This window comes from Andrographis paniculata, unplaced genomic scaffold, assembly GCF_009805555.1.
Source record: "Andrographis paniculata isolate CXL003 unplaced genomic scaffold, ASM980555v1 Contig89END, whole genome shotgun sequence".
NCBI classification, from domain to species: Eukaryota; Viridiplantae; Streptophyta; class Magnoliopsida; order Lamiales; family Acanthaceae; genus Andrographis; species Andrographis paniculata.
In genome coordinates, this window is record NW_026137627.1 from 1,637,131 (window position 1) to 1,659,591 (window position 22,461).

At 35.0% G+C, this 22,461-nt stretch overlaps 6 protein-coding genes and 1 non-coding gene across 8 annotated transcripts; 5 read left to right on the forward strand and 2 right to left on the reverse strand.

The window, feature by feature from the left end:
* The first annotated feature begins 121 nt into the window (after positions 1–121).
* On the forward strand, positions 122–5,088 carry LOC127242832 (autophagy-related protein 18a). Its single transcript, XM_051262541.1, has 4 exons — positions 122–1,047; positions 3,221–3,425; positions 4,503–4,629; positions 4,777–5,088. Exons 1-4 carry the CDS (start codon positions 151–153, stop codon positions 4,865–4,867), a joined length of 1,320 nt encoding a protein of 439 aa, XP_051118498.1. The 5' UTR covers positions 122–150; the 3' UTR covers positions 4,868–5,088.
* An 873-nt stretch (positions 5,089–5,961) lies between these two features.
* Positions 5,962–7,086, forward strand: LOC127242833 (glutathione S-transferase-like). Its single transcript, XM_051262542.1, has 3 exons — positions 5,962–6,226; positions 6,306–6,354; positions 6,463–7,086. The coding sequence occupies exons 1-3, from the start codon at positions 6,080–6,082 to the stop codon at positions 6,906–6,908; spliced, it is 642 nt and encodes a 213-aa protein (XP_051118499.1). The 5' UTR covers positions 5,962–6,079; the 3' UTR covers positions 6,909–7,086.
* LOC127242831 (pentatricopeptide repeat-containing protein At5g66520-like) lies at positions 6,463–9,349 on the reverse strand. Its single transcript, XM_051262540.1, has 3 exons — positions 7,813–9,349; positions 7,193–7,265; positions 6,463–7,076 (listed from the first exon to the last, which is right to left on the reverse strand). Exon 1 carries the CDS (start codon positions 9,239–9,241, stop codon positions 7,850–7,852), a length of 1,392 nt encoding a protein of 463 aa, XP_051118497.1. The 5' UTR covers positions 9,242–9,349; the 3' UTR covers positions 6,463–7,076; positions 7,193–7,265; positions 7,813–7,849.
* Positions 9,350–9,374: 25 nt separating this feature from the next.
* On the reverse strand, positions 9,375–9,445 carry TRNAG-CCC (transfer RNA glycine (anticodon CCC)). The gene has a single exon. It is a non-coding gene; the product is annotated as a tRNA-Gly (tRNA).
* A 154-nt stretch (positions 9,446–9,599) lies between these two features.
* LOC127243039 (dephospho-CoA kinase) lies at positions 9,600–11,435 on the forward strand. The gene is made up of 3 exons (XM_051262878.1): positions 9,600–9,800; positions 9,936–10,081; positions 10,703–11,435. Exons 1-3 carry the CDS (start codon positions 9,693–9,695, stop codon positions 11,136–11,138), a joined length of 690 nt encoding a protein of 229 aa, XP_051118835.1. The 5' UTR covers positions 9,600–9,692; the 3' UTR covers positions 11,139–11,435.
* A 534-nt stretch (positions 11,436–11,969) lies between these two features.
* LOC127243038 (heavy metal-associated isoprenylated plant protein 35-like) lies at positions 11,970–13,858 on the forward strand. 2 transcript variants are annotated; one of them, XM_051262877.1, is made up of 4 exons: positions 11,970–12,238; positions 12,595–12,759; positions 12,841–12,916; positions 13,083–13,858. In XM_051262877.1, exons 2-4 carry the CDS (start codon positions 12,706–12,708, stop codon positions 13,763–13,765), a joined length of 813 nt encoding a protein of 270 aa, XP_051118834.1. In that variant the 5' UTR covers positions 11,970–12,238; positions 12,595–12,705; the 3' UTR covers positions 13,766–13,858. The 2 variants fall into 2 exon arrangements, with proteins under 2 accessions (XP_051118834.1, XP_051118833.1); XM_051262876.1 differs by having other exon boundaries at positions 11,970–12,759.
* A 4,338-nt stretch (positions 13,859–18,196) lies between these two features.
* LOC127243028 (protein LOW PSII ACCUMULATION 1, chloroplastic) lies at positions 18,197–22,119 on the forward strand. Its single transcript, XM_051262865.1, has 9 exons — positions 18,197–18,541; positions 18,916–19,019; positions 19,640–19,775; positions 19,906–20,137; positions 20,269–20,426; positions 20,684–20,872; positions 20,953–21,053; positions 21,538–21,634; positions 21,883–22,119. The coding sequence occupies exons 1-9, from the start codon at positions 18,269–18,271 to the stop codon at positions 21,955–21,957; spliced, it is 1,365 nt and encodes a 454-aa protein (XP_051118822.1). The 5' UTR covers positions 18,197–18,268; the 3' UTR covers positions 21,958–22,119.
* Positions 22,120–22,461: the final 342 nt, after the last annotated feature.

A 22,461-nucleotide genomic window follows, 5' to 3' on the forward strand; every position in this document is an offset into this window, starting at 1 on the left:
CTACTCCTCCACTAAATTACCATTTTGCCCTTCCGGAAAGCTAGATCCCTGAGGGTATAAGCGTCGTTTCAGTCTGGTCGACTCTGCCCCCAACCCCCTCCTTCGCCTCCATCGTATCAATTCCCTTCCCCAGTTTTGGTCTTCCTTCCCATGGCCACTCTCTCCGGCTTCTCCCCTCCCAACCCTAACCCTACCCCCAATTCTAATTTCATCAACCCAATGCTCCAGCCGTACCTCGAACAGCAGCAGCTGGGGATTCAACCGGACGACGGGTCCGATCGCGGCGGCGGGCTTGACCGCGCCGGCGATTCCTCCGTCGATGGCGACGGCGAATCCGACGGAGATAAAACTATACAGAACCCGAACCCGAACTTGAGTCCGCAGCCAAGCCCTAGCCCTAGCCCTAACCAAATCAAGCTCCTCCACGTCTCGTTCAACCAGGATTTTGGATGTTTTGCCACTGGCACTGATCGAGGATTCCTAATCTACAACTGCGACCCTTTCCGTGAGATTTTCCGGCGCTCCTTCGACGGGAACGGCGGCGGAATTGGCGCTGTCGAGATGCTGTTCCGATGTAACATCCTTGCTTTAGTCGGCGGCGGCGATTCGCCGCAGTATCCGTTGAACAAGGTCATGATATGGGACGATCATCAGAGCCGGTGTATTGGGGAATTATCCTTTAGGTCTGAAGTGCGTGGGGTTCGATTGAGAAGGGATCGAATCGTTGTTGTTCTTGAGCAGAAGATTTTTGTGTACAATTTTGCAGATTTGAAGCTGCTGCATCAGATTGAAACGTTTTTGAATCCTAAGGGGCTTTGCACAGTGTCTCAGGTTGCAGGATCGTTTGTGTTGGTTTGTCCTGGGTTGCAGAAGGGCCAGATTAGGGTTGAGCATTATGCATCGAAGAGGACTAAATTTATAATGGCTCATGATTCAAGAATTGCCTGCTTTGCGCTCTCCCAGGATGGGAATCTGTTGGCCACTGCCAGCAGTAAGGGGACACTGATTCGGGTGTTCAATACTCATGATGGAAGTTTGCTGCAGGAGGTATATCTACAATTGTTTTTACTTGATAATATAATTTTGATGTTTTCTTGTGCTTTCTTTGATAATGGTATGTTACTATGTTAATGAGTTTGAGACTTTGAGCTAGTTTTGCTTTATTTCGTTTTCCTCAATATTGTTTGCTTTAAGTTGGAGAAACTTTGTATGGTAGTGGATTATTATGTGCTACCTCCGTGAAACATGTGTGCATTTGGACATAGGTTTTATCTTTAAAAAAAAAATACACAAAGTAATACTCACTTCGTCCGATGTGTCTATACCCTTACTTTTTGCATGTAAATTTGGGAATATTAGTAATTTATATCTATGTAGTGATATAGGGGGGTTAATGGACAATTATATCATTCAAATTTCAATAGTATTTTATATGTAAGTTGACGATATTATTGTAATAATATGTAAAATGTAAGGATTTTTTTTTGTTTTTTTTTTTGTTTTTTTTTTTTTTTTTTTTTTAAGTTGTGTGGGAAATATAATTACTAAAAAGGGAAATTGAAGATTGATTTAGGACAGATGAAATGGCAAAATGCATAGATTGATTTCGGATGGAGGAGTACAATTTTTTACTAAAAAGAGAAATAAGAATATTTGTATGACAGTTACAAGAAAAACGAGTATAGATTTGGATGCTCCCAAAGGGATTATCAGATATTATCTATTCAGGGATTGCCTTTTAGCTCTGTGGAACATGAAGCTCTTAAGTTATGGATGCCCAGAAGTGTTAGTCTGAAAATTGAAGTAGGTGGTGTTGTAATCATGTGTATCTCTTGCTCAATAAATGTCAGCATGAGTTTAGTAGGAGATGCCTGTGAGGTTTTTTCAAACATGACAGATAGTAATTTGGACAGTCTCTGGAGACCAATCTTTGTTCACCAATTATCCTAAATCAGTTCTTATCAGATACATTCCTTAAAAACACCTGATCTTCAGGTACTTGTACCTATGCTGTGTGGCTATTTGAGCTACTATGGTTGATGGTGTGAAGTTAGTGGCTAAATAATTCAATGTGTTGTCTTAGGCAAAAATTTAGATGATTATTATTTAGGCATATCTATTAGATATTTTGATTAATATTAGTTAGAGTTGATAATTATTATTTAGGCATATCTATTAGATTAGGTTATTGTTATATTGATATACCTACTAGATTAAGTTGTAATTATTTGAATTTAGCCCTTTCGACTGAGAGAAGGAACGAATATCGCTAAAACCGAGACCCATTCCCTAAACGGAATAGACAGAGAATAGGCTCTTCTCCTTTCGTTTGTGTTCTTTACTAACCAATAATAGATTTTCTTAATAATGATAACTGGCTTCTGTCTTGTTTGTTTTGCCGCTCATTTTTTTGATCCAATTGTTCATTCCTGGGAAGAGGAAGAAGCAGATAGAGCAAAGGCTTCCTCTTTCCATCCGCTCTTCCCTAAGCGAGCGAATTGCATGACCCTGATTTTATTTTTAATATCAACTCAGAAATTCTCTCAAATGTAACAGTACATATGCACGCCCCTGCTCTCCCTGAGTAACGGGCATACTCATGGGTAAAATATGCATATACATATACATGTATGTGTATTTGCATTGTTTTGGCAACTCCAAAGCTTGGAATAACATTGTGGCTTAATATATTGACTTGGTGTTACAACATTGGTTTTGGAATTTGGATGCTGTTTTCCATTCTACTTACTATTTGAAGGAATACTATCCTGCTTGTGGCAAAAAACGGAATATCTGACTTATCTAAAAAGATGGGATAGATGGAGTGGGAGCCTGTGATACTGAAAACCCAGTTTCTATCACAAGATACAGTTGACTATACCAGCAGTTTCCGTTAAAATGTGTGGCAGCCCATAACCATTTTCCATTATCTTATTACCCATGTTTATCTGTGTCTTAAATGGAAATACTATTCCTGCTGAGTAATGGCCAAATACTAGATGTTTTCCATCCTTTGTAAATCTGAAAATTTCTTCTTTGTTAAATCAATTAACAATCATTCCTAAAGACTTTTGTGAGTTAAGTTGTTCAGAGTATTAGACAGAACTTGTCTCTGACGAATTATTCTTTTTATCATTTTAGTCAAGATTTTTTATGTGGGAGCCATTTTATGCTATATGTTATGTGCGATCCAAAAATTTGAAACTGAAATGTAACACAGGTGAGGAGGGGAGCCGACAGGGCAGAAATACATAGCTTAGCATTCTCACCTACAGCCCAATGGCTGGCAGTCTCAAGTGATAAAGGTACCATTCACGTATTTCTTCTTAAGGCAAATTCCGGAGAAGTTGGCAATGAGAGGTCAAACAGTCCTGATCGAAATCCTTCTTCTATGGGTTCTAGTTCCTCGCTGTCTTTCATTAAAGGTACTGCTATACTATTTTCTGTCGAATGTTTTAATACACTATGGTTGCGCTTAAATATAGGATAGGATTATAATTTCTAGTGATTAATATCATGTTTACTTTGCTTGATTAAATGTAGGATATTATAAACTTTAGTACAAATAATATTTGGGATAAATTAATCCCACCCATCTAGATAGACCTTAATTAGTGTATTATTATAGCAGGCTTTAATTAATCTTGAGTTTTAATTAATTATAGTAAATATGTGATTATGTTGAATATTATCTATCATAATCACTTGTGCAATTTTGTTTTTGATTTTACTATTCCAACGATTCTTTCCCTCCAAAAACATCAAATCAAACACTTAATTTTCATTTATTATATTACACTAAAATTTAATTTACATTCAAAACATCACATCAATACATATTTATATCACGTCAAACAACTATTTCAATTCAAAATTTTACTATTCAAAACCAAAATCCAAAATCAAAATTTCACAAATAAACACTACCCTAAAGTATTTGCCCACCCTTCATGTACTAAAGCAGATGAATTTCAAACATTACTGCTAAAATCATGAAGACACATATGGCTCATAAAGGGAATATTTGAATTACTGCTTTCCCTGTTTTCGAAATGTGGAATAAAAAGATTTGAAAAAATGAACTACTAATTAAGCCTAATTGCTTACCTATTTATAAATGAATTTTCATATGTTGTGTCTTTTTGAGCCATAAGAACTTCAATTGCATATTGGTTGCATTTTAGTTGGCATCACAGTATTTTCACCCTTTTAAACTATTGCATGTTAGCCGTGGTCCTAAGTTTGGTGTGGCATCTCTTGCATTGCCCATTCCGAATCTCTCTATCGTTTAGCCTTCTTCTGCTGACTTATATTATATTATATGTATATATGTTTTTTTTCCTAATGATGGCTTTTCCTTTTCATACTAACAATATTCCACTATCATTTGGTGGGCTGTATCCGCTGCTAAAATCAACTCCCTGGGATTAATTAGTTTACATTAGGAAGTAAGACATTTTTCAGTGTTTTCTTTTGACTAAATGAGTTGTTTATTTTGGAAGGAGTGTTGCCAAAATATTTTAGCTCGGAATGGTCTGTAGCTCAGTTTCGTTTGCCGGAAGGCTGCCAATACAATGTTGCTTTTGGTCACCAGAAAGATACAGTGGTAATTCTTGGTTTGGATGGAAGGTCAGTGTGCTAGCCATCGTGCTGTGTTGATTTGTCAAAAAATTTGCTATGCCCTTATCTAGTAGTGATTACCAACAGCGAAACATGAAGTTGTTTTCTGGATCCTTGTTTATTTATGTAATACTCTGGAATGGGATTTTTTTGCAGTTTCTACCGATGCAAGTTCGATCCAGCAACGGGAGGGGAGATGGCGCAGTTGGAGTATCATAACTTCCTCAATCCTGAAGAACCATTTTAGCAATAAACAAGAAGCAGTGTCTGTGTTTCCTTATTTGTATCATCATCTCTCCCTCTCCCTCTCCCTCTCCCTGTGGATTTATGGATTCTGATTTATGTAAATATCCGTGTAAATTTGATTAATAGTCTGAATCTGGTTCTGGTTAGTTATTCGGTACTGAATTGTGAAAAAAATGTGGGACAAAAATAATATTAGAGAAAAGAAAAAAAAAAAAAAAGAAACCCCTGTACAATTTCCATTTTATCCAGAAAACATAGTATTATTGCTATTGCCGCCCTGCCTTTGTTAGTTTTCTTTCTAAATTAGCCTTTAATACCAACTCTTGATGACAATGGTCATCATGCTTCATGCCAATATCTTGCATTCAATGGGCAAACTTGGATATTTATAAAATTTATATTGGATTTTTTTTTTCCTAAGAAAAGTAAACAGTTAAGTATTTATAATATTTTATAAATAAAATATATTCTAATATTGTTAAATAAATTCTCCCTCCGCCCCTTATAGTTGAACTTTTTTATTAGGATATATTAATATTGAGTTATGATATTATTTTTTATATAATTAATAATATTGATAGTTTTAAAGTAAATATAATATATGTGAATAAAATTTTTAAAATATATATTTAAATATTTTAAAAATTATATAGCAATATGAATATTATTTTTGTAAAAAATAATTTTTTTTATAATACAAATAAATAAATAAATAACCGAGTTTCAATATAAATGCTAGTGGTTAAGGTAACCACCCATCCACAAACTCTGTATTTGTGCCAAATTCAATCCCTACTCTGTATTTGTGCCAAATCCAATTCCATGATTTCTTTACCTTCACATTATAAATAGCTAAAGTGTTTGTTTGGTTGTGTCTTAAAACATAAATTTCTAGAATCATCTATTATAATTTATTTATTTATTTATTTATTTCTAAAATATACTAAAAGCACAACCAACCGAACAAACTCATAAATATTTGACACCCAACGTACACATTTCGAGTAGCTATATATAAATACATACTTATTTTTATAACTCTGGTAGGTTTAGCAAAATATGTACAATCTGGTAGGTGAAGTTCTAGAAGCCTCCTTTACTGAAAGTCTTCTCCTCTATTAGTATATAAGCCTTCCATGTCCATATCGTATCCTAATAATTTCCTCATATAATATAATCTTACACTATTCAATCAATCGATCAATCAACAGTGATGGGAATCAAAGTCCACGGCCATCCTTTCTCCATAGCAGCACAGAGAGTTCTTCTCTGCTTAGCAGAGAAAGGGTTGGAGTATGAATCTGTTCATATAGATTTAACCACCGGCCAACAGAAGGAGGAGCCCTTCATTTCACTCAATGTAAATCCATCATCATCACTTTAATCACAAAGTTTATGAATGATTCTTTGATCTTACCTCTTTTCTTGTTGATCGGCAGCCATTTGGTCAGGTTCCTGGTTTTGAAGATGGTGACTTGAAGCTCTTTGGTAATTAATTCATCTTCATTCCCTAAAAGCTCTGCAGAAAAAAACAAAAAAAGAAAGATTTCAATCAGTTTATGATTTGGTAAATTGTTAATCTTTTTTGCACTGCAGAATCAAGGGCTATTACCCATTACATTGCACATGCATACGCCGACAAGGGAACTCCGCTGATCGATCACGATGTAAAGAAGATGGCTATAATTGGAGTCTGGATTGAAGTTGAATCCCAGAAATTTGAAGCTGCAGGTTCAAAGCTCAACTTTGAGATTGTGGTGAAGCCACTCAAGGGCATGACTCCGGATGAGGATGTAGCCGAGCAGCTGAAAGGCCAGCTTGGCAAGGTTCTTGATGTGTATGAAGCCCGGCTTGCCGAATCCAAGTACTTGGGAGGAGACAATTACTCCCTGGCTGATCTTCATCACATCCCTGTCATTAACAGCTTGTTGAAAACCAAGTACAAGACCGTGTTCGAGGAGCGCCCTCATGTCAGCGCGTGGGTTGCCAATATCTTGGGGCGACCCGCAACTCAGAAGGTTCTTGGAGGGCCTAAGGCATGAAGACTGCTGCAAATTATGGCTAATACCTTTAGAGAGTGGATTCTCTTTCCTTTCTTGTGTTCACTTTGAAGGTTTACTGTTCCATTAACAACAACAATGCTTGCTTTGCCATCCATTTTTCCATCAATATGTTTCCCTATTTGCCGAGTTATCAAAATCCCAATATTCCTGTGGTTTATTCCATAATTTGAAGTGCTTGCAATAAGAAACTTTTCCTCTAAAGTTCACATTGTAAAAAGAAAGAAAATACGGATAACCAATTATAATATCACTAGTTGGCTAACCTTTTGTGGAAGTCATCAGTTTTGGGGTAGGGAATAAGTTGGCCTGCCTTATCTTTTGCAAAGAACTTTATTCCTATTAAAATAAAAAAGCACCCAAAAAGAGAAATTAGGTAATTTAATCAATAATTGATGACAAGGAAATGAAAACAATTCCTATAAAAGTTAGCACCTCAAACAGTTCTGGCCAATGCACCAACTCTGTGAATCAGAACAGAATAATTCTTATTGTATGTAACACACAAATTTCAGCTCCATTTCAAATTAAAGAATGAATTATTTCACTGTATTAGCCTGTTATAGCAGTGTTTCTATAAAAATTTGTTGCTAAATCATCCCCTTTTCAGCTTTTAGCAAGAATATTCACATAAATATGTAAAATTTAAATGCAATCAACTAGGATGAAATGAACCTCTCACTTTATACATCAATTTGGTTTCGAAGATCAAGAATCAGTGGAGGCTACTATACATCTTCCTGATTTAGATGTTATCAATGGATCATCTACAGAACTACTTTTGCAAATAATATGAAAAGATCCCTTCAGACTTTTCTTTTCTTGATTCATCAAGCATAATATGATCAAACAGATAACTTCCTTTTCACTATATTTATATATATACCTCACAAAATCTTCAGCATCAGATTGATAGACATCCATCAAATGGCTACCAAAAGGGAATCCTCCTGATTATTCTCCATTTCAATTTTGCTGCCACCGATATCCTTTGTAAGTCCTCTGTCTTTCATTAATTTCCGAACTTCCTCTACATCACTCCATCTCCCCATGTCCGCATACAAATTAGACAACACGACGTAATGAGCAGATCTCTGTGGCTCCAACTCCACAAGCTTCCAAGCTGCAAGTTCACTCAATCCAAAGTTTGCAAATGCTCTAGAGCCCAAAAGCACTGACCCCCATACGCTCACGGTAGGCTCAAATGGCATCCCCTTTATCACCCTAACCGCCTCGTCCAAACAATTCGAACGCGCCAAAAGACCAACAATGCATGAATAATGCTTAACATTAGGTTTAAATCCATATCTCCCAACTAAGAGTGAGGCAAATACCCGTCGCCCCATATGCACAAAACCTGAATGAACACATGCCGACAGCACTGCAATTAAAGTCACCTCATCGGGACAAACCCTTTCTTCGTTCATCTTTCGAAACCACTTTATAGCCTCCTTTCCATTCTTCGATAGAGCTAACCCCATAATCACTGCATTCCAAGTGAACACATTCTTCTCACTCATGTCCTCGAACACGCTGATCACCTCGTCGATTTGACCACATTTTCCATACATATCTATCAAGGCAGTGCCCAAAATCACATCCAGTTCCCAGCCATTCCTTCTTACATGGTCATGGATCCATATGCCCATATCCAATGCCCCCAGAGCACCACAAGCAGGCAATGCATTCACTGCAGTTACTTGATTAGGCATCACTCCATGGCTTCTCATCTTCTCGAAAGCAATCAATGCATCGTCGAACCTCTCGGCTTCTTTATACCCAGAGATCATAACAGTCCACGAAACCACATCTCTCAGAGGCATTTCGTCGAACACCTTCCCGCACAGAAACATATCCCCACTTGCAGCGTACAAATTCAACAAAGAATTCCCAACATAAACGTCGTTCGTGAAACCTAATTTAATTACCTGGGAATGCACCGATTTCCCCACTTCGATCACCCTCAAGTCCGCCAAAGCCTTGAGCACAAACGGGAAAGTGTAATGATTGACACCAATTGCATTCCTGTTCATGTGGGAGTATACAATTAGAGATTTTCGAGGAACGCTGGAATGAGAGTAGGCTCGCAGAAGCGCGTTGCAGACGAAAGTGTGGGGCTTTGTGATGCTGTTTATGTAAAGAGGGAAGGCGACTGAGCTGAGAAGGTTCAAGGCGTCGCAGGCGGAGATGAAACTGTAGGCGACGGTGGAGTCGGAACGGAGATTCCCGGCGAGTATCTGCGCCAGTACTTGTTGCGCGTGCGACTTCGTTTTGCAGCAACCCGTCAGGAGATGAACGATTCTTGCAGCACCCATTTCCTTAGGCACCAATGGCTGCTCACAGGCAGTAAACGTATAGCATTGATGGAAAATTGAATTGAAGGAACAAGGAATGCAAAAATCATTAGCTCAACACGGGCGTGTTGAGAACCGTGTTGAAGCGGCAAAATGCGCATCCGGGGAATCGAACCCCGGTCAGTACCGTGGGAGGGTACTATGATACCACTACACCAGATGCGCTTTGACAATCGGACGGCTGCGATTTATCAAAATAAACGATATTATTGGACTTGATTATTGGGCTTAAATTATGAAGCCCAATTAGGCCCAATAATACAAATGGGCTGATCTTTATTTTAAAACCTTTATCTGTCGGCCCAAAATGTCCGTAGTGGTTTAGCTCTGGTCAGAGGAGAAAACGCCTCCGGAGAGAGTGCGTGGTCGACGAGATCGACGGCGGATCAGATTTTGGATTTAGGAATTGTAGATGAGGATAGTGGGATTGACCGGAGGAATAGGCTCGGGCAAGAGCACAGTTTCAAATCTCTTCAAATCTCATGGTGTTCCCGTAGTGGATGCCGACGTTGTTGCTCGCGTATGCTCGAATTTTTCTCTAGTTTATGAATTGATTTTTTATTTATTTATTTTTTTTCTGAAGCGCTCTGCTCTCTTTGTTTTATTACGTAATTTATACTCATTTGTGTTTTTTGTTTTTTTTTTGGAGTTGTAGAATGTTCTGAAGAAAGGCACGGGTGGATGGAGGAAAGTGGTTGCTGCATTTGGGAATGAGATCTTGCTTCCTAATGGAGAAGTCGATCGAGCGAAGCTGGGGCAAATTGTGTTTAATGATCCTGATAAGCGGCGGCTACTTAACAAGTTATGAGTTTTACTCACTGCGTTTTCGATTAATTTTGTTATTAGATAGACGATAATGATCACATTTCTTGAAATTTCTCTCTTGTACGACGTCAAGTGAGGTGTTGGAAAATGGGTCCTTTGTTTTGGATATCTAATCCTCGATAATCTGGATGGAAGTTGTTACAGTCGGATGAATATTGTTTTTAACTAATGTAGCCATTTACTTTGGTGATCAAGCTTCACATTGAATGAAGATATGCTACTTCTATGTTGACTATGGTGAAAGTTTATTGTGCTGTTACAGATATACTTCACGTAACGCATAATCAGCATTGCTGTGATAATCTATTTGTTTATATATTGTGCATTGCACATTACTTGAGTTCTTGATATAGGCATTTCAAAAAGAAATTATGGGAAGTCAATAGATTAATATCTTAAACTTCTCCAGAGACAACTGTAGAAGTTGCCATTAATAGAGTGATTCAACAACAGCATTATCTTGTTTTCTTCATTTTTTTATTATATGTTTCTGCTTTTGGTAGATTATAATTATTATTTTATTTCCTATATAGTAAGTATATAAGAAGGTTTCAAAAAATACATGATATTTTGATTTCATAAATTAGTTCTTTGCAGGTTACTGGCCCCTTATATTTCATCTGGGATTCTCCTGGAAGTATTCAAGCTGTGGATAAAAGGTTGTAAAAGAATTGTGCTTGATGTACCCCTGTTGTTTGAGGCCAAGATGGACAAGTGGACTCATCCTATTATTGTGGTCTGGGTTGATGCTGAGACTCAACTTAAGCGGCTTATGTCAAGAGATGGAACGACAGTTGAAGAGGCAGAGAGTAGGATCAATGCTCAGATGTCTCTGGATCTGAAAAAGACAAAAGCAGATATTGTGATTGATAACACAGGATCCCTTGAAGAACTGAGCGATCACTTCAAAGAGGTAATACTGAATGTCAAGGAGCCTCTGACGTGGATGGAGTTTATGAAGTCTAGAGATGGAGTTCTCGCATCACTCATCTCTATACTCTTGGGCATTGTCGTATGCTGGAAAGCTTTGTAGCTTTGAATGACATTATATTACCACACATTTCATAATTCTTCTTGGGCTTATGGTTAATTTTGGCTCTCTATGTGCTACATGGGTTTTACATTGTTAAGACAATGGTATGAACTTGGAGATTGTGAATATATCATATATAAAGTGTTGTGGAATTTAAGCTTTTGTAAGTATGCTGTCACCGTTATCATGAGTGATGAGGGCTAGTTATCTATGTAGGTCTTCATGAATACTGGAGTTGTTTCTGAATTCACCAAAGAAATTTTACCTGGGTGACTGCAGTGCAGCACATATTTTCTATTGCTTTGAGATTACTGCATGTGATGTGGGATAATAATTAGGGTCGGCGTTTAGTAACAAGCTTTTGTTTAAATTGCTGTAGTAGGAAATACATCATGATCTATGAATAATCTTATGATTTGGTGGGACACCCATGTCATGCTGCCAGAAACTAGAGAAGGTTGTCTACTCATTTTGCCTTACATTCAGTAACCTAAAGATATTTTGTAGGAAATTGCGTAATATACTGGAAGGATAGTGTTCCTGCATGCTGCAGTTCATTGTAAAATATTGGCTTATATCTTGCATTGTGCTATTAAAAGTAGATGATCAAAGCATGCTATATACAATTCTACTTGTCAATTTAGGGAATTAATAAATATATTAGATCTTTATGAAAACTTGAGAGGTGAACCCTTTTGGTATTTTTTTCAGGCTTGATAGTGATCAGCAATACAGAAAGTTCAATTTTTTTCTAGATTTATTTGTTTTTCAGGATCCATACCATTGATACTTCAGTATTTCCATGGTGATACCATATTGTTTATACTCCATCCCCTTTCAACCTTTTGAGGTAGATACTTGTTATTTCTTTTGTTGGTATATATTTTACTGCAATTTATTTACTTCCAATTTCCAAATGTTAATACCCTTCAAAATAATGCCCCTTGAGCTATGGTGTTTGGATCATAGAATCCTAGTTGCCCCTGAAATAAAAATTGTCCTAGTAATGTTCACTGACTAGTATGAAGATTATATATTTCTCAGGATACCCCAGAACTGAATACTGGTTAATGTTAGCAGTGGACACTACATGAAACTGGGTGAGAACTTGATAGTTCAATATCATAGTATCAACAATAATTTGTCCCCCTTATTTACAATGTCCATTGAAGTTCTAATAGAAATTAGTTAATATATACATTATTTGGTTGTATATGATGTTATGTGGTAGCAGGTTTGAGTAACTGTTTCTGGATCAGTTTTGTTCAATGTCCTTCATCAACTGAGAATAATTGCACAAACAGCTGGTATAGGCACATTAATGAAACGATCATAGAGATTAATAAAATGTCAAGTCATGAGGGAACTTAACTTGTGTTTCTGGTTTGTCTTACATAGTCCAGATTTAGATCAGTCTTTTCACCCCTTTTCTGCTTTATTTCTCGGTACTCAATAGTTAAATCCAACTACACCTCCCTCCACTGAAGCAACCACTAGGCCAAGTGGGCTCTCCCCTTTCCCTCATCTCACTCCCAAAACTGCCCTCTTTTCTCTTTACTCAACCTGGATGGAACAAGCACAGGTTGGTGGTGATGGCGCCGAACCACCCCTCCAATACCAGGTATTCTGTTCAATCTCAACTTGTAGTTGTATGATTATCAATATGCACAACCTGAGTTAGTTTATACAATTTTGTCTGCAGACATGGACGTTAAGAGTGTCTATCCACTGTGGGGGTTGCATGAAGAAAGTAAAGAAAGTGCTCCAATCCATCGAAGGTAACATGATAATAGAATATAATAATGGCTGAAATATGTGTATATAACTATATATGTTGAGATGCTTGTTTGTTTCTCACTTTGTTGGATTTCTTCGAATGCTGAGTTTTGTCCATATGCTCTTTTCTTCCATATTTTTAATTTCCCAGTTTTCTGTATCAATCAGGGGTATATACAATACATATAGATCCAAAACAGCACAAAGTAACCGTTAAGGGAAATGTGGACGCCAATATATTGATCAAGAAGCTGGTGAAGTCAGGGAAACGCGCCAATCTGTGGACAGAAGATAGTTTCGATGACAAAAAAAATGAGGAACCTGACAATCCTCCTACAGGAAATGGTGCTGGAAAGGAAAATCAAACTGGACATGATGATGACAGGGAGATGGACGAAACCTCTGGCGATGATGGTGGTGGCGAAAAGGCCCCTGCAGCTCAGGGTAGTGCTCCAGGTGGTGCCGGAGCAGGAGCTGGTGGGAAGAAGAAGAAGAAGAAAAAGAAAAAGAAAAAGGTAAACATTACTTTGCCAAATGGTGGTGGTGAACCAACAGGTGCAAACACTGGAGGAGCTCCGCCGCCGGCAGAAACCTCCGGCAAACCTGCTGATCAAACCAGTACAAATCCTCCATGTCTGCAAATCTCGCCATACCCGCACTCCTACTATGCTTCTCCAGATTACAGGATGAGTTACAACACTACACCACCTACGGCAAGTCTTACTTCTGCATATTATTATACTTTGCCCATGCATTCTTACACATACTTAGGCCATCGAAATTATCTGCCACTTATTGATCGACATGATAGTTACTACTGTGATGATGAAAGTGATTGCTCGATCGTCTAATAATACAATCTTTGCATGATAGAAATGGCGATATAATGTAATAACAAGATGTTTTCTCTATTGCCATTGCATACGGTTCATCATTTAATATCAGTATATTTCATTTAGTTTTTAAAGTTTATGAACCTTCTCTGATTGGTCGAACTTAGGAAAAAATGGCTTTTGACTGTCATTTATGGGCTATAAATTTGTTATAAATATATGAAATATCGGCAAGTCAGAGTAACTACTTGTGACTCGAGGGAAACCTGAAAGGCTAGAATAGTTTCCTTTTTGCCCTTTGATGGATCGAATTCTTGACTTAGCTTATAGCTTGAATGGTTAATGACATGATCACTTTTTTGTGTGGTAAAAATAAGGCATTCTTTGTAGTGATTCTGTCTTTTGTGATTATCTGTGATCTTTCCTTTGTCTGTTTCTTGATGGTCCATACCAAACAAAGGTAGGTGAATGATTTTACATGCAGAATTGAATTCCATTTCTAGTGGAAAAGATCCATCAAAATTTTGTGGAGATGATAATAGCCAAAAAAAGAAAATTGGAAAAGTAAAGAATATTGGATGATGGCTATACATACATATGGATTTTGGGGCATCCAGTAAAGTGTTGAAAATTCTCTTATCTATTAAGAATATTCATTATCCTCGTCCTTAGAATATGAGATAGATGATTGTCTCTTCTTTATTTATAGGCAAAATTGTCCGTAACTCCCTTGTGGTTTTGAAACTCAGCGTAAATTTCCTCTCTACTTTAAAAATTGCATGATGTCCCATTATATTTTAAAAAATGTTGCATGAAACCACTTTGTGATTTCGAAACTCAACGTAAATTTCCATTTTACTTTAAAAAATTACATGACGCTCGCTTATACTTTCAAAAATATTGCATAAAACCCCCTGTCATGCAAAACATATAGATAGAAAATCATCTTCTAACGTTTTTTAAATATAAAGAGGTACCGTGCAATTTTTAAAGTACAAGGAGATTTTACGTTGAATTTTGAAATCACCAGGGAGTTATAAACAATTTTACCTTATTTATATCATATTATCATTCTTGTAAAACGAATCGAATTACTTGAGATTTTTTTTATTTTTTATTTTTTTAAACGGAACATCGCTTGTAATCCATTTTTTTTCACGCTTCAAATTGTTATTGAATAGATGTCAAATATATTTAAAATTAATAAATATTTTAGGCAAAAATACTTCTCACTATTGTTTGGAAGTATTCACCTTTCTCCCTCTTAATTTAAAAATTACATTAAATTAATTTATGTTCTCAAAATATTGCACAAAATATCTTTTTTAAGGGATCATGTGCATATTTTAAAAATTACAAAGAAATTTTATGCAATTTTTAGAAAATTTTAGAAGACGAGGAGGGACGGTAAAAGATAGATACTGATATTAAAAAATATTTAATTAGAGTTTAAATTTTTAATTTTAGAATTAAAATAGAATGAATTATAGAAAAATATTTATGAAATGTGTTTGTTTGGGGGTTTGGATTTTGAGTTGAGATTTGAATAGTAAAAATTTTGAATTTGAATAGTTGTATGATGTGATATAAATAGGTTTTGATGTTATGTTTTGAATGTAAAATTGATTTTTAGTATAATATAAAAAATAAAAAATAAGTGTTTGATTTGATGTTTTTAGGGAAAAAAAATTGGATGAATAGTGGATTTAAAATCCAATGCTTCAAACAATCACACCCTAATGTATCTAATAGTAACATGTTAAAATTTTAAAATATGGATCTTGGTAAATTAGGGGTTTAAGCAGTTGTGTAGTCTGCTCTTATTAAAAACCACACATATGCTCTCCATCAAGGATCTTTTTGTGCAATATATGAAAGATTGTAAAAATATTTTTTGTGTTGTACTTAATAATACAATTCTAAAGAAAAAAGAAAAAATGGATAAAACTGATGAAAAAAAAAATAGATTTTTTTTTTTTTTGGTTGGATATAAGGAGTATTATTTTTTATATATTAAAATGTTATATAAACACAAATATTAGGGTGTGTTCGATTTTGGTTTGATTTTAAGTTTTTAATTTAAATTTTGATCAATTAATATTTCAATTTCATATTTTTTATTAAAAAACAATATATTTTGGTATGTTTCTTTAAATAAGTTTGAAAAAAATTTAATTTGAGTTTGATATTAAAATATTTTATGATGAGATATTTTGTGAGAGAAAAAAATATATTTTTTTCGAGAAACACATCGTCCAAATAGTAAAAATCGGGGTTTTGGGCAAAAGAAACATAAAGTTATCTTAATTTAATATTGTTTTAGTTTTATTGATTTTTTTTTTTTTTTTTTTTGTAAATAAACATATAATATTATATTAATATGTATATATTATTATTTTTTTATAATAGGAGAAAAAACCAATTTTGGTCTCAATATAACCAAAATTTATCAATTTTGGTCTAAATATAAAAAACTCATCAATTTTAGTCTCATTATAAACTATTGCAATCAATTTTGGTCCAACTATAAACAATTTCAATCAATTTTGGTCCCACCGTTAAAAAATTAACGGAAATTGCTGACGTAGACATAATGGATGTGACATGGCAGTTGACTTGGAAACTACACGGTCATGTACAATTATACACAGCCATGTTGTTACACGGTCATGTATATTTCGATGTATAATTATACATGGTCATGTTACTACACGACCATGTATATTTCAGTGTATAATTATACATGATCATATTGTTACACGACCATTTTGTTACATGGCTATATATATTTCAGTGTATAATTATACGTAGTCATGTTGTTACACGGACATGTATAATTCTTCACGGCCGTACCTTTATGTTTTGGTCTAAAATTTTCTTTTTTTGTTATATATATATATTTTTTTGAATTTAGAATAGTTGATATAGTTAAAATGGAAAAAATCAATATAATCATAATATAATGAAAATATATCAATTTTAGTTCAAATATAAATATTTATCGAGTATGTTGTTTTGGAAGATTTTGTCTAAAATTCTAGTACTATTTACTAAGGGTGTGTTTGTTTTGGGGTTTGGATTTTGAATTGGGATTTGAATAGGAAAAATTTTTGAATTTTAGTTCCATGATCTGATATACTTTCTTCGTCCCTTAACAATCTATCAATTTTTCCATTTTAGTCCGTCTCATAACAAAATATCAATTTCTTTTTTTAGTAATTGCACTATTTACTTAACATTGCAAATACTTGTCTAATTTACAATATATTACACAAATGTCATTACATTTATATCATACAATACTAATAGGGTTAATTTAGTATTTTTACCTTTATTTATACTTTATCCAAATATAATACTAATATTTTTAAAACTCCGTGCAGAAAGCAAATGGATACATAGATATGGAACGGATTGAGTAAATAAGTGTTGATATGATGTTTTGAATGTAAAATTAATTTTTAGTATAATATAAAAAAATGAAAAAAAAAGAAAGTGTTTTATTTGTTATTTTTTGGGGAGAAAAAATTGGATGAATAGTGTATTTGGGGGAAAATCTCTAAACAAACACACCCTAAAAGAATTTATCTTACAAACATCCAATTATTGTATTGAAATAATAAGTTAACTTTTAATACTACTATAATATACAAAATTAAAAAATAGTTGTGTAATTTGATGTTTGTAAGAGGAAATTTTTTTATAATAATAGAATTTTAGACAAAATATTTCAAAAGAGTATATCTTATAATTTTTTATATTTGATTTAAGATTGATAAATTTTAATTATATTATGATTAGTATTGATTTTGTCTATTTTAACTATATCAACTATTTTAAATTCAAAATAATTTTTTTTTAAAAAAAAAACTATAACAAAAAAATAAAATTTTAAACAGAAATGTACACGGCCGTGTAAAATTATACATGGCCGTGTAACAACGCGGTCATATATAATTATACACTGAAATATATATGGCCGTGTAGTTTCCAGGTCAGCTGTCACATCACCTCCGTTGTGTCCATGTCAGCAATTTCCATTAATTTTTTAACGGTGACACCAAAATTGATTGAAATAGTTTATAAAATGACCAATTGATTGAACTAGTTTATAATAAAACTAAAATTGATAAAATTTTCATACTGTGATCAAAATCATATTGAAACTAGAATTAATTTTTTCCCTAAATTTTATTATATGTGTAGCGTATTTGTTGGATGATATTTTTTAGAATATTATTTATAATTTTTTTAATAATCGTATTGGGCTTTCTAAGCTGGTTAATGGTCTAAGCATAGTGTCTTATCTAAACCCAAAAAAGTGTAAACTTCAAATGGGCTAAGATAATAAAAGCCCAAAAATAAACGGGTATGGGGCTGGCTCATTTAAAGAATGCATATTGGGTATAGAACATAAAAATAAATATAAAAATAAATATAAAAATGAAAATGAAAATTCTAATGGCGACGGCGCGACGATACCATTGAGGATAATCTGAAAATACAGTCCATGAATTCTCCATGGCCGCGGCAACCTTTGCACCGCCCCGCCACCATTGTCTCCGCCGCTACTTTGCCCATTCTTCGCTCCCAATTGCAGCTTCCTTGCTAATTACCAGAACGTGGTTTCTCGGCGGCAAAATACTTCCCTCTTCTTCGCTGTGGTCCTCAGTCGATTACACGAAGCTTACCCATTGCTCTCCATCCTCGCCTCCTTCAACTTCGCCGGAAGTCGGCGCCCCCACGGCGGAGTCATGTGTTAATCTGGGGCTTTCCTTGTTCTCCAAAGGACGGGTACTTCAATTTTATCGATCGTTTGCATTTTGGTTGCTGATAGGTTGTCACCTCGATTGTGTTCAAATTACTTCGTTAATATCATGCTTGGATGATGATTTTTCTAGTTCAGTGATTAAGTAGGTCCTGAATAAAATCTTCTTCAGTTGCTGGTGTAAACATCTAAAGAATAATGTAGATCGATTGAGATTCAATTTAAGTTTGTATGTAGTTATTTGAATATTTAGATTGTATTGATTTTCTGGAAAGATATTATAGGATTTGTGCCATTTGAATTCTCTATTTGAAATAAAGAATTTCCAAATTCAGTATTTGATGTTTGGAGGGAGTCTGTCTGAATGTCAGTGTTAAAACCTTCAGGAATTTATTTCCAGGTTAAAGATGCTCTTACACAGTTCGAAACTGCGCTTACTTTGAACCCAAATCCTGAAGAAGCTCAAGCTGCTTTGTATAATAAGGCTTGCTGCCATGCATACAGGTAAACATTACTCCGATTATCGCTTATGAAATGTTATCTTAGTCTGGAAATGATGAATCATTGTCCTGGAACTCTGAAAATTTAACAAAATAAAAGTAAATTTCGATTTGATATTCGAACTTGATTTTTTGAACCTGAAGACAGAATCTTCTAAGTTCACGAAGGAAGAAAAATACAGTAAAGATGCTGATAAAAGTAAATGGGTGATCTTCAAGATAAATTCATCTTCATTTTGAAGTGGCCGATTGAAAATTGCCAAAACTCGTGCATTTTCCAACTCTTTATAAAGTGATATTGGACTCTTTTGAAACTTTTTCGAGACCCCTCAATGGAAAACTTCCATTAAGGATGAAGATGCCATTGGTAGTGGGATTTTGCAGCTTGACATTGCTATCTGAGTTTTTGAGTATCGGCTATCCTGGTGGTACAAATTTTCGATCCCTATCTCGTGAAGTGGACAATCTAGTACCAAATAACTGAAAATCGGCTCCTTCAGGTGGATGCTGATTCCTAGAATCTGAAATTTTGTGTGTTAAGAGGTGTTTCTTAGAATATGTGTTATCTTTGAGTGTTGTGCATCCACCAGAATTCTATGTTTTCTACTTCACTCTTCGATGCAGAGAGGAAGGAAAGAAAGCTGCTGAGTGTTTGCGCACAGCTCTAAGAGATTACGGCCTCAAGTTTAGCACTATTTTAAATGATCCTGACTTGGCTTCATTTAGAACAACACCTGAATTTAGAGAGTTGCAAGAAGAGGTTGGTTGGTAAAGCTGGCCTGATTTTTTGTTATTATTATTTGACAATTTATTTAGTTCTGGAATTCACGATTACTTTTTATATGACAATTGGGTGGGGTGGGGTGGGGTGGGGTGGGGGTGTTTATTAGGCTAGAATGGGTGGTGAAGATATTGGCTATAGCTTCAGGAGGGATCTTAAACTCATCAGTGAGGTCCAAGCACCATTTCGCGGGATTCGCAAATTTTTCTACGTGGCCTTCACTGCTGCAGCAGGAATTTCATTGTTATTCACCATACCAAGGCTGTTTCGTGCTCTCAAAGGGGGCGAAGGAGCTCCTGACCTGTTGGAAACTTCGACAAATGCAGCTATAAACATTGGAGGTAAAAAAACCAATGGAGTTTTCTTCGTGTAAGGCATAGGTTATATTAACACGTTCGAATGTATTCTTGTTGACTTAATTCACATGAATACAAACAAATTCCAATTGTGTGTTTGACTCAGTATTGTGCAGGTGCTGTTGCTTTTCTGGCTTTATTTTTCTGGGACAACAAGAAAGAGGAGGAACAACTCGCTCAAATTACACGAAACGAAACACTATCAAGATTGCCTCTACGCCTGTCGACTAACAGAATTGTGGAACTTGTGCAGCTAAGAGACACAGCAAGGCCTGTTAGTTACCCTTCTTATCTTACACTTTGCAGTTTCAGTTTCCAAACATACAATTTAAATTAGATATATATTCCCATAGTTTTTTTTATGATTTTGAAACATCATCTAGTATGCTATGGACCTATTGCATGATTCCTTCTATCTGTTTTTTAGGATGATGATATAGTCTATAGCTGAATATCAATTAATATTGCATGATTCCTGCTATCTGTTTTTTAGGATGATGATATAGTCTATAGCTGAATATCAATTAACAGGTGATTCTAGCTGGGAATAAAGAGACGGTTTCTGCTGCAATGCGGAAGGCTGAGAGATTTCGTACTGAGCTTGTAAAAAGAGGAGTTATTCTAGTTCCGATTGTGTGGGGGGAGGGCCGAGAAAAACAAGCAGAGAAGAAAGGATTTGGACTTTCTTCGAAGGCAACAGCATCTCTCCCATCTATTGGGGTAAGACGGAACCATGCATTTCCGTCTTTCATCTCTCGCATTCTCTATGTTAATTGATCTGTGTGCTTGTTTTTTGATAGGAGGATTTTGACAAGAGAACTGAATCAATAGCTGCAAAGTCTAAACTCAAAGCGGAGATTCGGTTTCGAGCAGATCCAGTATCTCCTGTTGAATGGGAAAGGTAATTGCCATGGTCTCTCGCGCACAAGTTCATTTTAAAATTTAATGATAATTCGAATTACCCATAAATAGCTAACAAAAATTGGACCATCTCCAATATACATTGTCCTTCACCAAATAGAATAGTTTTTATTGAATGTTTGCAGGCACTGTTTCTTCAGTATTAATCTTTGGGATTGGTAAAACTTTGTGTAGAAATAGTTGTTTTGATGTTATATAAATAGAAATTTGATCCCTTTGTCCGATAATTTTAGCTCATTTTGGGTCAAATATGAATATTTTATTGACAAGTATTGTGGAAATTTTAAGGGAATGAAGATTGAAGAGAGAGAAGGTAAGTTATATGTAACAATAATACTGATATTTGTTGTAAATAAATATTGAATAAATTAGAAAAGGGTAAATTTAATGGACAAACAAAGAATTGAACAGCATGAGACCATTTTAAAACCTTAAACAAACAGACTATGTTTTCTTCTTGCCAGGTGGATCCAGGATCAACAAAAATCCGAAGGCATAACTCCGGGCGAAGATGTATACATAATTCTCCGTCTGGATGGCCGTATCCGGAAATCAGGCCGGGTGAGCTATCCTCTAAACTTCATAAGTTATTCATTCATTTTCTGTCATCATCAAGAATTGAACTAAGTCACATATTCCCTAACTGTTTATTATCGTCGACATGAAATCATCGGTTCTTCGTTACATCCAAGACTGCATTGTCCTGTTTGTTTGGCTATCTATTTCACCAGTGAAACTCCATTCATTAATTTGTGGTGGTTTTTTAGAGATTATTCATTAAGTTGTGAGTACCAATTTATGATTTTCAGGGGATGCCTGATTGGCAAGAAATTGTGAAAGAAGTGCCTCCAATGGAAGCAATATTAAGCAAACTAGAAAGATAGTGGAAAGCTGGTGAAACTGGTAATCTTTCTTCTACTAAAGGTTGTGAATATTTATTTATTTATTTATTATTGCATCATTGTTGTTGTGTCTTGTGTAACAACATTAATTTTTTATTTCCTCCTCACGAAATAAAAAGGTCATAAAATGAACGAATACACAGACACATACGTGGCCTGGGCATGGATCTTTATTAGTTTATTAGTCTTCACCATTTTTAATAGTTACACTGTCTAATTTAGTTGTCTACCTCACATAATGAATATTTTTTCAGTTTTAAATATATTACACAATTATCATAATTTCTATATTACATAATACTAATAAATGTATTTTTATTTTTATTTTTTTAATTATAATTCAATATAATACTAATATTTAAAAATCTACATGCACAAAGTAAATGTTATTCTCTGGAGTGAGCATATTGTATGCATAAATATTTAAAATATTGTATCATTGAAGTTAACATGTACTTTCTAACACAGTGAATTGAAAAGGATATT

Coding starts and splice junctions, on each gene's coding strand:
- LOC127242833 (XM_051262542.1), top strand. CDS start 6,080: ATGGGAATCAAAGTCCACGGCCATCCTTTCTCCATAGCAGCACAGAGA. Junction 6,227..6,305: donor AGCCCTTCATTTCACTCAAT/GTAAATCCATCA, acceptor GTTGATCGGCAG/CCATTTGGTCAGGTTCCTGG. Junction 6,355..6,462: donor TGGTGACTTGAAGCTCTTTG/GTAATTAATTCA, acceptor TTTGCACTGCAG/AATCAAGGGCTATTACCCAT.
- LOC127242832 (XM_051262541.1), top strand. CDS start 151: ATGGCCACTCTCTCCGGCTTCTCCCCTCCCAACCCTAACCCTACCCCC. Junction 1,048..3,220: donor ATGGAAGTTTGCTGCAGGAG/GTATATCTACAA, acceptor AATGTAACACAG/GTGAGGAGGGGAGCCGACAG. Junction 4,630..4,776: donor ATTCTTGGTTTGGATGGAAG/GTCAGTGTGCTA, acceptor ATTTTTTTGCAG/TTTCTACCGATGCAAGTTCG.
- LOC127243039 (XM_051262878.1), top strand. CDS start 9,693: ATGAGGATAGTGGGATTGACCGGAGGAATAGGCTCGGGCAAGAGCACA. Junction 9,801..9,935: donor ATGCCGACGTTGTTGCTCGC/GTATGCTCGAAT, acceptor TTGGAGTTGTAG/AATGTTCTGAAGAAAGGCAC. Junction 10,082..10,702: donor AAGCGGCGGCTACTTAACAA/GTTATGAGTTTT, acceptor AGTTCTTTGCAG/GTTACTGGCCCCTTATATTT.
- LOC127242831 (XM_051262540.1), bottom strand. CDS start 9,241: ATGGGTGCTGCAAGAATCGTTCATCTCCTGACGGGTTGCTGCAAAACG.
- LOC127243028 (XM_051262865.1), top strand. CDS start 18,269: ATGGCCGCGGCAACCTTTGCACCGCCCCGCCACCATTGTCTCCGCCGC. Junction 20,138..20,268: donor TGCAGCTATAAACATTGGAG/GTAAAAAAACCA, acceptor AGTATTGTGCAG/GTGCTGTTGCTTTTCTGGCT. Junction 20,873..20,952: donor CATCTCTCCCATCTATTGGG/GTAAGACGGAAC, acceptor GTTTTTTGATAG/GAGGATTTTGACAAGAGAAC.
- LOC127243038 (XM_051262876.1), top strand. CDS start 12,706: ATGGAACAAGCACAGGTTGGTGGTGATGGCGCCGAACCACCCCTCCAA. Junction 12,760..12,840: donor AACCACCCCTCCAATACCAG/GTATTCTGTTCA, acceptor TTTTGTCTGCAG/ACATGGACGTTAAGAGTGTC. Junction 12,917..13,082: donor AGTGCTCCAATCCATCGAAG/GTAACATGATAA, acceptor TGTATCAATCAG/GGGTATATACAATACATATA.